Raw genomic sequence first — 13,383 nt, 5'->3', positions numbered from 1 at the left:
TAAACCCAGAGGATGCTCAATCCATTAGAATACCTCCAGAAAGAAAAGGCAGCACCAAATTTCTCAGGGACTGATTCTGCTGCATTTACTAAAATGCAGAGTGTTCCACTCCATACGCAAAAGGGGAGATGTGCGGAAGAAACAAGCCAGTCAAATCTATTGGCTCATAGATCTGTGGTTCCCAGACTTCCCAGAATCAAATCTGGCCCTGGCTGCCCTGGGTTAAAAAATCACAGCTGGAAAAGGAGAATGGGAAAAGCTACCCAGTCAATCTACTGCAGATACCTTAAACAGCTCCAGTGTTTGCAGAAGAAATGTGTGGGACCATGACTAAGAGCAGCTCCCCCAAGGTTGCTGTTACCTCATGCATGCGAGTAGCATAGTCTTCTCATTTCTCACTGTCACACTAATGAAAAAAGGGAATTTATCGGATTAGGAATTTAGTATGACACTATCAAATATTCAGGGCGGAAGACATCCTAAATGTTTCATTTCTCTGCACAAAACTGGGGAAAGGTAATGCCTCTAAAAGCTTCTAGGGAGGACATCTCCATCAAACTGTGAGCACCACTTCCTAAAACCTTAAAAAGTTCCATTCCAATCTCTATATGACACCAAAGTGAGTGCCTAGGTCGGTGGCCTGCTTCTAAAGAAGCCTGTTAGACTGAGGTGTCCTGGCAGAGGTTCAATCTCCAAAGTCTTCTCCAGTTCAGGCATGAAATACTGGAAGTTACTGGAAGTTTCTCATCACAGAAAATTATGAAACATTTTGGGATACTCTGTTGGAACTCAACTTCCCCTCACTGTCCCACAGGTGTGCACTTGGGTCTTTTGTGTCATTTTGGAAACTCTGACAGAAACTTGGCCCAAGTTTACCTGACATACTCAGCTAGGTCTGTCCCAGCTTGGCACTGACGCTTCCCAGACTTTGCTCAAAGCTCAGTTAACCTGCTGGTGAAAGCAAGTTTCAGGCAAGTTTCTTGGCCAGTATAACTCTTGATTTCAGATGCCTCTGTGGAGGGATGCAGCAGCTCAGGGATTACGCTCTCCCATGGCTCCATGTCAGGAATAACCACTAACCTTTACCTGTCCCATCTTCACTCAGGATGCAATACTTACTTGATGCACAAGCCTGGGTGGAGAAAATTCCAGAGGACAGTGAGTGCCGCAGCACTCTGCGCCGGCAGAGCTGTGCCCACCTGCAGGACTTCCTGAGCACCTCTGACAGCCTGTGCCATGTCTGAAAGATGGCTCTGACTTCCACATCTCTCTGTGGGACTGCAGCTTGCCTTCTGCCAGAATTCCTCCTGCAAAGCCTGTGCATCCCAGTGGCACCTGGAACATTGCAGGGCTGCTTGCATTGCTGTTTCACTGATTAGTGTATTCTCTTGTGGATGTGTATGTGGGTAATACAAGAAAAATGCAGTTCCTCTACTAGTTATTGTGTTTATTGTACCTGACACTGGGGAAGAGAGAGCAGAAGTTTTTGTCTCCTTGAGATATTATACAACAGTGGAATTATCCTGCAGAGAGTCAAAAGAAAAACACATTGTGCATTGCCTGATTAATTCCTGCAGCCCTGGGCAAGAAAAAAAATTATTTGAAAAAAGGCCAAGACATTTTTGTGGGTCAAAAAGAAAATTGGGTGTTCATGTGCTTACCTGTATTACACTGCTGCTCAAAGAGAAGAGATACTAACACTCATGCTTCAACACATCAGCTGGTTTCTGGTTGTAATTGTGAGTCCTGCTGACCCCATGACCAATCCATGGCTGGATTCCATACACTTCTAAAGATGGAACTGGAAGTGGTACACTGAGCATGTCCTGTGCTGGACTTGGGAGCCTTCCACAGGCTTCTTAGGCTGGGAGATCTCTGAGGGCACAGAATTGCTTTTAACTGCACTCTGTAGCCACATGTCTTTCAAGATTTTCTTTTTCTAGGGTTTTAACTCAAAATTGCTCTTTTCTCAGGATAAGGAAAAGTCTGTGGAAAATGTTTTTGTAACACAGATAAGCTGATGATTTTCAACTACCAGTTTTTCTCTTCTTTAGCTTGCCAGCAAAATGCCATTTGGCAGTCATGTCTGAAGCAGAGAAGAAGTGGGTAGGTCACCATCCTCAGATGCTCATAGCACTGTTTGTGCCAGCAGTGACTGAGCACAAACATTTGCCACCTGGACTGCTTGTGCTACACTGTGGTAAAATAAGAAGGGCCTTTGTCAATGACATGATAAGGAGTAGGTCAGTACTGGGATGGTTAATTTGGAGTCAAAGGACCCTACTGCTAGAAAGGGCAACAGTGGTGCTCACGTGGCCAAAACATTACACTCCATCAGCACCTACCAAAACAGATCCATCACAATTAATTTCAGATTCACAGATTACAGTTCATTGCTGTGTGCCTGAACTGTGAACTGAACAGTTATCTCTGAAGGCTGCAAAGTCAAATTTAGCATCAGCTGAACCTGAATATCAGCAACATCTTCCTCTCAGCTGTCAAGAACTGCATGGATGGAGGGTAGGGAAGGCTCATTTCAGGAAAAGCTGCATATGTAACTTCATGGCATATGCAAAGAAACCTTCTGAGGGTGTAAGACAGACACTTAAATTGACAGATGACTTTGAGGTTTGCCCCAGCTCTCACATTTATGAAATGTGATTTTAATGCCTGGTCATACATTCTCTTTACTTTATTACATAGATTATATAAAAGTCAGTGATATGGCAAAATACAGCTGAAGTCAATAAAGCAAGTATTAATTTCTATTAATGTAAGATAAAGAATAGGCTGTTCCACTGACATACCCATTACCCAGTAATTATGCCAATATTTATGAAAGAATACCTCTAAGTTTTAGAGCCAAATCCTTCCTTTCCACTCCACAGGGCTTGAGTTAAATAACATCTGACCCTTTTGCTGTGTGGAGTACATCAACAACTCAGAGGTTCTTGCCTAGCAGACAAATCATCAAATAATTGCAACACTCAAAACTCTGTAAAGTGTGGTGAAAACATCATTAAAATTTTATATTAGGTCTAATGTCCATTTTATATATTTTCTTCCAGGAGAGTCTAAGCTGGAACTGCTTGGTGTCTAAACTTTGCAAATGCAGTCTCAACGTGGGAGCTGTGCATGATTATTATACTTACTTTACTCTTATTTTGGGGACAGAGGACCCAAACATGCTTTTACTCTAACTCTGCCAATCAGGACCCCCTTGCTTCCTAGGAAAACCTTTAAATATCTCTGGCCTAGGAGCTAGCATAGAACATTCTCTATCCCCCTGTACTTTTCTGCCCCAAACCTCCAGACATATTTATAGGGAGAGGGAAGACAATGGTGGAATTATTCTGTGCTGCCACAGCTGTCAACGTTTGCAGGTAACGCAGCGGTAGAGCTGCTGGAGACTCAGACAGCACCATGGAGGCCTTCTGGAGAGCTTTGGAAGCATTCATTTCTCCTTCAGCTGCCACAACCTGCAAAGGAACAGAAACGGAAATGGAGTGGAAATGATGCCCATAGTGGTGAAAATCCAGCTTTTTAATGGAGAGAAAACAAACTAGCTTGGACTCCTGGAACTACAGGACAAGAGGAAATAGCCTTTAAGTTGCCCCAGGGGAGGTTCACACCAGATACTAGGAGAAAAATTAGGTTGTCAAGCATTGGAAGAGGATGTCCAGGGAAGTGGTGAAGTCACTAATGCTGGTGGTCATTTATAGGGTATGTAGATGTGGTGCTCAGGGACATGGTTTAGTGGTGGACTCAGCAGAGTTGGGTTTAAGAGTTAGATTTGGTGATCTGGGAGGTCTTGTCCATCCTAAACAATTCAGTGGTTCTATGATGAGGAAATGAAAGCCTGGAGGTGGACTCTGTCATGGGTCTCACCTTAGCTTTTGTCTCTCGAGCAGCCTCTGCTTCAGCTGCCATTGCCCTCTGCATGGCCACAGGGATCTGGATGTCTTTGATCTCCACACGGCCCACTTTGACTCCCCACTGCTCCGTGGCACTGCCAAGGGTAGCCTTGGGGACAAACAACACAGGAAGAGCATAACAGTGCTGGCAGGGAGAAAGCCATGTGGTGTACCCTGCTTGGACAGAAGGACAGGGCACACCTGCACAGCAGAAGGAGGGATGCTCCAGGAGCACCAGCACCCAGCATGGTGTGTGCACAGTGGGTACCACAGGAAACAGCCTCAGGAAACACTTGCTGGTCAAAACCAGTGTCTCCTGCCTCCTAAATTATGATCCCCATCCTTTCCTTAGGTGGGCACTTACTAAACTTCTCCTTTTCACAAAGATTCACTAGAGCAACTTCCTTAAACAGCAGAGCATGGTAAATGTACTGGTAAAAGTACATGGTAAAAATATGGGTGAGACAGAGGACAGCCCTGCAGCACTGGCACACTCATCTGTGCTCCAGCTCCTGGGCACTCCTGCAAGCCACACCACCACCATGGTCCTGTCTCTGCCCATGGCCACTCTCCTGGCTGCAGAGGGTATTCTCTCTTTCATCTGACTATGCCTTGTCTCTGACTGAAATTAGCAAATTGGGTGTTGGTTTTTCTCTCCTTGGCTGCCAAAAAAAAGAAAAAAAAAAAAAGCAGATGGCATTTTAAAGCATACAACAGCTCCATTTTGTACTTAGTTGTAGTGACAGGAGATACAAGTCTTGCCTCAATCAAGGGTCTGCTCGAGACAGCGCTTCCCACAAGCAGCCAAGCAGCAGTCCTCTTTCTGCATGCTTGCAGCTGCCTCTGTGCAAGGGCTAAGATGATTTTTTTAAAGTCACTGGATAATTTGAGAATTTTAATTGCTTTTTGAGAGAGAAAATTTTTCTACAAGAGCCTGGAGAAATACCTTTAGAGTAACTCTTTCTGTCTCAAAGCAATGAGATGTATAATTGGAAAAAAAAAAAAAAAAAATAAAGGGAAATTTTGTTATTGTAGTTGAGTAAAGAAAAAGAGATTATTTCTAATTTGCTACTCCCCAGAAGACATTTTCATGCTTGTGAATTTTGAGTGCCAAAAGGTTTACCTGGACACTGTGTGCAATCTCCTCTCGACCTGCCAGGAGCTGAGCCAAGCTCTGTGTACCCAGAACATTTCTCAGGGCTGTCTGTGCCAGGAGCAAGGTGGCAGAGTGGACATCAGTGACGTTGGCAACAGCACTGACAGCACTGTGGATCCTGTAGTGCACCACCCCATCCACCTGGGCAGTAACAGCGTCTCTTGTGAGAATCTGCATTTGAGAAATGCACACAGTCACAGAAAGATCCAACAACACATCCTTTGCCTAGGAAGGGGAATATTATTTTTTAACCCTTAGTGAGTAAAAGGCACAGATAATTCAAAGAAACTAAGAATTTTTTTTGATTTCTTTGTCATTCCCTGAAGAAATTACTTCAAGAGAGCTGTTCAGCATCAACAAAGTTTAAACTGGAGGGAAAATGCTTTACATACCCTCTAAAAAAACTGCTTCAATAGTAAGTGAATCTCATAATTTGAATTAATTTCTTTTGCAATAATAAATTATGGCTATCCTCTTCCTGTCTTGTTGAAAGGTCTATTAATGAGTTTATACATTTCATGCAGCTTGAAATATCTGTGCTACTTCCCCTAAACAATGTATTTGTAAGAAACACAAACAAATTAAAAAAAAAAAAAGGAATTGTGTGAAGAAACTGAAAGAAATATTTAAACATTCATAGAAGAGTTGTCATCTTTTTTTAGACAAGCTACCTGTGCTTCAGAGGGCAGTTGCCTCAGTGGAGAACTGATGATGCTCCACTATAATTTCCTTCCTCAGCATCTTTTGGCTGCAAGTGAATGCTTCACAAAAACCCTGCCAGCTGCTGCAGAAGCCTGGCCAAAAGCTGCTAAGTCTTAGACAACACAAGTTCTGCAACCATCTTCCTTCCAGCCTCACATTTTGGGGTAAGCATTTTTCATTTCACACCACACACCCCTGCACCCTGCAGTCTTAGAAAAGGTTCTTTCTGTTTACAGAAAAGCAATAGACAAAAAAACATCTCCTGGGGAATACAGTAGGAAATTCTGAGGACCCAAAGGGTCTTGGAGCTGCATCTTCTCCCTCTGGTCTTTGTTTAAGGAAGGGGACAGCAATGCCAACTCCATAAGCAGAATAATTGTTCTGCCCTGGGGCTGAGGCCACACAGAACTAAAACTTGATCAGAACAGGATTGCTTAACAACTGATTATTCAGATTAAATTTTTCAGTCAAAATTTCCCAGCAAAATGCCTGAAGATATATCCTGCTTGGATGTATCTTGCTTCCTCCATCCATTCCTGCTTGGACCTGAGTTTTGTGGGAGATTGTCTGCTAGTTCCTGTTAATTTAATGGGATTTGTTACCCATGGGTATTTTGTCTTTTCAGACACATGTAGATGGCTCTTTTGAATGATGGAGCTCCATGTCAGATCCAATTTTATTGGGACACTAATTTACAACTGGGAATTTTGTAGCCCTCTCCTCTCTTGTCCTCCCTGTCTCTCATTCACACTTCCCTTATTTTTGAAATCACACTTCTGAACACCAGCTTGACCTGCAATGATGCATCTGCAGATTTTCATTAAGACAATCATAGAATGGTTTGGGTTGGAAGGAACCTTAAAGATCACTCAGTTCCACCCCCCCCCTCCCATGGCCAGGCACACCTTCCCCTAGACCAGGTTGCTCAGAGCCCCCTCCAACCTGGCCTTGAACACTTCCAGGGATTGGAGCACCCATAACTTCTTTGGGCAATAAATTGTTTTGTAAGTAGCTTGAAATCCAGAAGATACAGCAAAGCAGCTAAATTCCATATGGTAGCTCAGTGTGGCAAAATTACAAAATGTGCATTATTTTTGATTGTGCCATAAAACTGTTGCATCTTTTCTTCCTGTCTTAGATGGCAGCCAGAGAAGTTACCTCTTGTGGAGGAATCTTACAGGTAACTGTCCTAAGATCAACCTTGATAAATGTATCTGTACATGGAAGTACAAGGATCATTCCTGAAAAATAAAAATTATTAGATGAAACACCTCTGAAACTGAAATCCAGCTCCATGTAGCCTAGAGAAAATAAACAGATGGAAATACCATAGGATGGGGGATAACACCCTGTTTTATCATTGCAGCTGTCTTTCTGCTTACAAGACATGACAACAGTGATTTGCATTTTCAAATAGCAGAGGGAAGTACAGATATCTGAAAATAATGTGAACTCTTTAGAGTTTAATGACCTAGGACTCTGGTCTGGAAATGGGCAGCTTGAAACTCTTGTCTGAAGTCTGCCATGAGACTTTTGGCAAAAATTCCTTCCATGACTTTAATTTTCCCTTTTTAAATCACAAGCTATGTATGGTTCAGTACGTGTCCTCAGGAAATACATCACCCAGGTCCAGATTCCTGCACCACATGAGGAACATTGTCCCAAGATGTGACAAAACCTGTGAAGAAGTCCCCACAAATCTCCTTCACTGGAGGGGGAGACTGGACAAAACTTCTCATCTTCTATTGTAATCTCAGCACCTTGCTTTGGTGCCCAGAGCTACACAGAAGAGCCCTGTACCAGGCCTAGCTGCTCTTTGGACCACATGACTGCTATTCAAGAGGAAGGACAGTACCTGAACAGAACTTTTCCCTGTTATTTCAACTTCCAGTTTTCCCATTTCACTGCCCAGCGGTGCTAACTGCAGCAATGCAAACTCCTCCCGTAGCTGGGTTTGGTTTGTGATTTGTAAGCTGGTCCTAGGGGGCTGTTACAGACTCATTGTAGCTGCTGAGTGTCCCTGCCCTGACACATTTACCATTTTCAGAGCAGAGGACAGCTAAGGAGCTGGCAGCAACAAGCTGTTTTGGAAGTGAGGTGCAAGGAGAGAGGCCATAGTCACTCAAAAAATACCATGGCAAACCTGAACACTGAATTTGAACCTCCCTGCAGTCCCCTGACAGTGTTGCAGCATGAACCCAACCCTCTGTTGTCTAAATTATTCAACAGCAAAGTCATACCTGGTGTCAAGGTACTCAAACTTCTGTGCTATGACAGAAGGGTAGCTGTATCTTCCGTTCAGAAAAACAAACAGACTGCAGGTAAAAGAACTGCACTAGAGAGGACCTTCTCATTCCCCTCTACGCTATGAAGAAGGATTTTATGGAACCTCTGCAATTCCCTGTCTGAGCACATTGTAATAACATAAACAAACCCAGAGGACTTTAACAGAGTAAAATTGTGTGTATTCACCTGGTCCCTTTGCTTTCTTAGGCAGAATACGTCCCAGACGAAATACAACAGCACGTTCATACTCTCTGACAACCTAGGAAAATATTTTAAATTCAGAATTTTACAACTAATTATATTCTCGCTCACTGGTCCTTTAATCTTTGGCACCCATATTAAAATGTGAAGGAAGTACAAATAATGTAGGAAGCAACAAAGCTGCAAATCATTTTCTTCACATATACTTGACTCATGATTTGCTGTAAAAACTCGGCCCCTATCCTTGGAAACAAAACAGATCACTTATGGAAGAATTAACAGTGATCTAAAAAGGACACCCCAGAACTCTCTCAACATCACCAGCACACTCAGAGGAATTGTAGAAAAAGGGGCTCTCACCTCAGGTAATCTAAACTACTTCACTTAGTGCATCACAGCTACTGAAGGCCTGTCATCCAGCTGATGTTGAACTGGAAGTTTAACTGATGGTAAATGTTGGGACTGTAAGAAATTAAGTGAGGAAGCTGTAGCAACACAGAACATTTGTGTTCTGTGATTGGTGTGGATCTCATTTCCAGAGCACATCTTTGCTAAAACCCCTTATGATTCCCAAAACATGAATGTGAGGTGCCTTGTCTAACCAAATCAGTAAGAAAGAAACAGCAATGATAGTAGAGCGTTCTTCATGTGCCTCAAATCTTGCTAGCTTACCTTAATACATGCCCAGATGGAAATGGGAAAGGTAATAAGCACCAGGAGGAATGAAAGGGAAACCAGGATCCAGCCACAGACACCAATTCCTTCCTGCCTGTCAGCTATAAAAAATGTAAGGAAGAAGAGCAATGAATGTAAAATTGAAGAGTTATCCCAGGGATGTACATCTAGCCCAGTGCAATCACATGGGACCATAAAGTCCACAGAAACTCACTCCCTCTTCCTTCCTCCCATCGCTCAAAGAAAACCATAAAAGACGTAATCAAACATTGAACTCCATGGCCCTTCTGCACAGAAAGTTAGAAAAGGTTCAGAAAATACCTTTTGCAATAGGAAAAAAGATGAAAATGAAAGATATTACCAAACCTGGGGACTGTGAAGGAGAAATAAATGAATGGGTGGAGTAACCATGAGTATGAAACTGTCAGGTGGGGCAGAGTTTAATTTGTATGAAACAATTAACAAGGTAAATGAGGGGAACTCCTGCTTTCTTTAGATGAATATTTTGAGGAATATTCATGGACCAGTCCAGTCACTGGACCATAAACTTCAAAATTAGTGCTTGTCAAAATGCATGCTTCTACATTTAAAGCAGTTGTCTCCGTGCGTTCAGCTCAACTCATCCCAAAATTTCATTTTAATGAAATAAAACAAATATAAAACTAATTTCATTATTTTACTGCCTGAAGTGAAGACTGTAGTAAGGTAAGTTATTCCTAAGGAGTAGGGCAGCACTGGAAATTTCTGATATTAAATAAATCTCACATGCAGAGAGAAATGACAAATAGGTAACAATTCCATTTGTACCGCGTGAGAATAAAATCAGCTTGTCAGGACCAGCATGAGGATCCCTGATCTGTAAGGCACAAGCTGGCAGAGCAGCTGAACAGGACTGACAAGTTTGTTAGAACATTCCCAGCAATGCTGGAGAAGGAGGACACACTGCACAGCCTCCTGAAGCCCCTGCCCCTCTCCTGGGTGCCTGTGCATGGTTGGGCTGTGCCAGCTGGCAGTGGCTGCTGCACACCTGGCTGTTACCCCCAGCCCTTGGCTACCTGCAGCTTTGCCCACTCTACTTCTGAGGCCCTGATGCAGATTTAATTACTCACATGTAAACACCTCTGCATTCAGAAGGGCCTGGGTTCAGGTCCCCTGAGAGCTGGGCACAGAACTGGTGCCCAGGGAGCCCAGCTTTCCTCCTCACCCTTCCCAAAAAACAGTAGTTTTAAATCCCTGGTTGTTTTACCAGGTATCACCAGGCACTCTGCAATCAGTGGTAAAATTGATTTGAGGAGCTTCCCTAAGCAAATTACTGTGCAAACCTTAAGGCTGTGTGTATAAAAACAGGGTTATTAGTACTTAGTGTGAAACTCTTTAACCCTTTCACAGCTACCTGTTCTCCATACAGAGTACTTCACATTATTCTAGTGGTGTGTCAGGCTACGACAAGTACCTAAAGTACCAGCAGTCTAGTGTCCTTTAGTGAGTGGAAAAAGATCAAGGATAGTCACAAATCAGGCATCATTCATAATTCTTCATCTGAAATCTGAGTAAATTAATCATGAAGGGTTGTTTTGTTCAGAAGAACTCAACATTTTAATCTCTCTCTTAATTTCACATAAATGACCAGCTTATAGAAAATATCTGAAGATCTTTTTCTCCAGTGACAAATTTGTTTTAGAAGAACCTCCTCAAAAGCATTTTTGTGTTGTAGCATTATCTACCATCCACCTGAGCCCACTGTGAAGATGCCTGGTGGGAATTACACAGCCCACAGACAGGGAATAGATGGGAAAAATACCAACACTCAGCAGACTGATACTCAAGAAGCTGAGAAGAGTTAAGGGTCAAGATATCATCCCTAACCATCGTGGGCAAAAAGCATGCATCCGAAACTTGAAAAAGTACATTTGAATCCTTCTCCACAAGAACTGTCCTAGAGCTCCTGATACCAGGTAATAATGTAGGTTACAATTAGGAAAGGAGAACATGAAAATATGCCTCTGAATGAAACTCTGAACTCCCCCAAACCACCACAGATATCTCTGATTACCCCGAAGTTCCAAACCATATAACCACACAACAAATGAAAGTATCTAGAAAAAAAACAATAGGGAAGAACCAGACACAACTTCATTCATCACTGACCTTGGTTTGCTATCCCCATATATGGATTATAATAGTCATAATCACCAAAAACCTCACTTGGCTCTAGCCCAGAGCAAAGCAGGAGCTGCAATGCACCTCAAAATGTGAGAGCTCATCACTCAGCAGTTGTGGAAAAGCTCCAGGGAGCTGGAATAAGACTCACTTCATTTTTTTCTTGATACATTCATTAGGATTCATCACAAACACACTTGGTAAACAAACTCATGATGTGAGTTTCACATTTGGAAAGCAAATTAAAATTGCAGTGTGGGCAAAAATCTCCCAAGTCTCCTATAGCAACAAAAAAGACGGAGTAGACTCAGCCTCTTAAACCACCATGTACCTTCCTGCTTTCTACTACAGGCCGAAAAATTCTTCTGCCTTCCCTAACTAGATCCTATTTTTCTTTCTCCAGCCCATCCCTCCATACAGAATTGTATCAATAGTTGAATCAGTCTTTTGTCCATGGGGTCAGAAAGTAGATGCTGATGGATCCTGGCAGGGCAGCATGAGGCAACATGCTCTGTCACTTACAGTGGCAGATTCTGAGTTTTCATCTCCAGTCTATGTTGGACATCAAATGCAGATCAAACATATGTTTTCTGTTTGGCTAGTTCTGCACCTTTTTAATATTACTGAGAAAAGACCCACTCGCACACACAAAACAAAGCTTACCAATTAGATGTTCTGTGTTCATTTTCTTGGGTCTCTCTCTCTGGGGATCCATCCCCTTAGAGGGAAGCTCTGATCCCCTCACAGATGAGACAGCAGTGTACCTTGAAGCTGCAGGGCTCACACAAAATGCTGAAGAGGGAGGCAGGATGACAGGAGAAATCCCCTGTACAAGAGTCTTCTGGGAGTTAGTTACGCTGGTGAGGAGAGGGTGTTTACAAACACCAAATCTTGTCTTCTCAAGTCTTACACCAAGTCTCTGATGTAACTGGATGGTATTCTGTGGCCATCCTCTGTCTGGGATGTACTTGGTCCAGCTGGTCTTAGACCCCACTAAATACAAACTGGAAATAATTTGCATGAATCTGCCACCAGAGATTGAAAAACCCACAAACAAGACAGGAAGATAAAGTGAGTCCTGTGAGGAGCAGCTGAGGTATAGCCTGAAGAAAATGAGGCTCGGGGGAGATCTTAACACTCTCTACGCCTGCCTGAAAGGAGGTTGTAGCAAAGTGAGGATTAGTCTCTTCTATCAAGAAACAACCAACAGTGTAATAAATGGCCTCAAGTTGTGCTAGGGGAGGCTTAGATTCCATATGAGGAAAAACTTACTTCACCAGAAGAATTGCCAAACACTGGAACAGGCTACCCAGAGGAGTGGTAGGCTCCCCCTCCCTGGTGGCATTTAAAGAACATGTAGATGTGGCACATAAGGATGCAGTTTAGTGGTGGATGGAGCATGCTGAGTTAATGGTTGGACTCCATCTTAAGAGATCTTTTCTAACCTATGATGCTATAAAGCCAGAAGGCAGATATTGCTGCTTCTCTGCTGTTTTGGGGCTCATCTACTGTTCAGATCTCAAACACCAGCATAATAAATAAACAAAAACTCCAGGTGAGGTCTCCAAACTGTGTAGAAACCTCATCACACCCTTCTTCACATTGTCCTTCAGTACAGGCTGAGTCCTATTGAGCTGGATAACCTCAAAACCACAGTAGAAGCATTTCAGCTCCCAAGCCCTAAATTGTCCCCCAAGAGTATTTTTCACAAATTATTTTGACAATCAAACTAAGCACAGCATTTCAGACTAAACCATTTCTGAAGGCTGTAGTAGCAGAGGGCAACTCTCTCAAAGGACAAGGCTGTTTGCTTGTTATTTGAATAAAATATGAGGTGTTTTTTATATGTAATTTAGGAGTTTGATATACAGCTGCATTAATTACAGGACTGTTTTTTGTGGGCATCTGTTATCTAGAATATCTGTGAAGATCTGGCTCTTGCTTCATTTCACCCAATCTTCCTCCCTGCCAGTAATCACCCTGGCCCCAGATGGGTCATTCAAAGCTGACTGTTACCCAGAGAATCCTTTTTCAGTCTCACAGAGGAAACAACAGCCCTAAAATGACATTTTAAATCCCACTGAAAGCCATAAGCATAGCTTGAACAATCAGGATTGAAATGCATATGCTCCCAAACATGTAACAATATTCATTTTAGGCTATTTGTAGCATTTTCCTTATCATTTGATTTCTAAACACTGAGCTGTATGATCACACCTCTTCAGGATGGGCCCTTACTAGCAGGGTAGCATGTGTGAACAGAGACAAGAGAAAAGTGATTTAATTATT

General features: G+C 42.7%; 2 protein-coding genes and 1 long non-coding RNA gene across 4 annotated transcripts in view; 2 read left to right on the top strand and 1 right to left on the bottom strand.

Moving 5' to 3' along the window:
- LOC107210755 (complement C4-like) overlaps nucleotides 1-1,437 on the top strand; it is a 48,698-nt gene extending 47,261 nt beyond the window's left edge. For both annotated transcript variants that reach the window (XM_033515040.1, XM_015641993.2), the window contains one exon: nucleotides 1,106-1,437. In XM_033515040.1, coding sequence (XP_033370931.1) covers nucleotides 1,106-1,244 — 139 coding nt within the window. In that variant the 3' untranslated portion in view covers nucleotides 1,245-1,437. The remainder of the gene's footprint in view (nucleotides 1-1,105) is intronic.
- Nucleotides 1,438-2,679: 1,242 nt separating this feature from the next.
- On the bottom strand, nucleotides 2,680-12,814 carry STOML3 (stomatin like 3). The gene is made up of 7 exons (XM_015642014.3): nucleotides 11,758-12,814; nucleotides 8,932-9,035; nucleotides 8,245-8,317; nucleotides 6,931-7,013; nucleotides 5,038-5,241; nucleotides 3,889-4,023; nucleotides 2,680-3,479 (listed from the first exon to the last, which is right to left on the bottom strand). The coding sequence occupies exons 1-7, from the start codon at nucleotides 12,113-12,115 to the stop codon at nucleotides 3,279-3,281; spliced, it is 1,158 nt and encodes a 385-aa protein (XP_015497500.1). The 5' UTR covers nucleotides 12,116-12,814; the 3' UTR covers nucleotides 2,680-3,278.
- Nucleotides 5,234-7,057, top strand: LOC117244544. The gene is made up of 2 exons (XR_004497862.1): nucleotides 5,234-5,936; nucleotides 6,911-7,057. It is a non-coding gene; the product is annotated as an uncharacterized LOC117244544 (long non-coding RNA).
- Nucleotides 12,815-13,383: the final 569 nt, after the last annotated feature.

The sequence above is a fragment of the Parus major genome, chromosome 1, assembly GCF_001522545.3.
Source record: "Parus major isolate Abel chromosome 1, Parus_major1.1, whole genome shotgun sequence".
Classification (NCBI taxonomy): Eukaryota; Metazoa; Chordata; class Aves; order Passeriformes; family Paridae; genus Parus; species Parus major.
The sequence above is the reverse complement of the archived record's forward strand: the minus strand, read 5'-3'. Positions and strand labels throughout refer to the sequence as shown.

What these genes read in the sequence shown, in the direction of transcription:
- STOML3 (XM_015642014.3), bottom strand. Translation starts at nt 12,115, where the DNA reads ATGCAAATTATTTCCAGTTTGTATTTAGTGGGGTCTAAGACCAGCTGG. An exon ending in GAACACAGAACATCTAATTG is followed by an intron (nt 9,036 to 11,757) that starts GTAAGCTTTGTT and finishes CATTTTTTATAG; the next exon opens with CTGACAGGCAGGAAGGAATT. An exon ending in CCATCTGGGCATGTATTAAG is followed by an intron (nt 8,318 to 8,931) that starts GTAAGCTAGCAA and finishes ATATTTTCCTAG; the next exon opens with GTTGTCAGAGAGTATGAACG.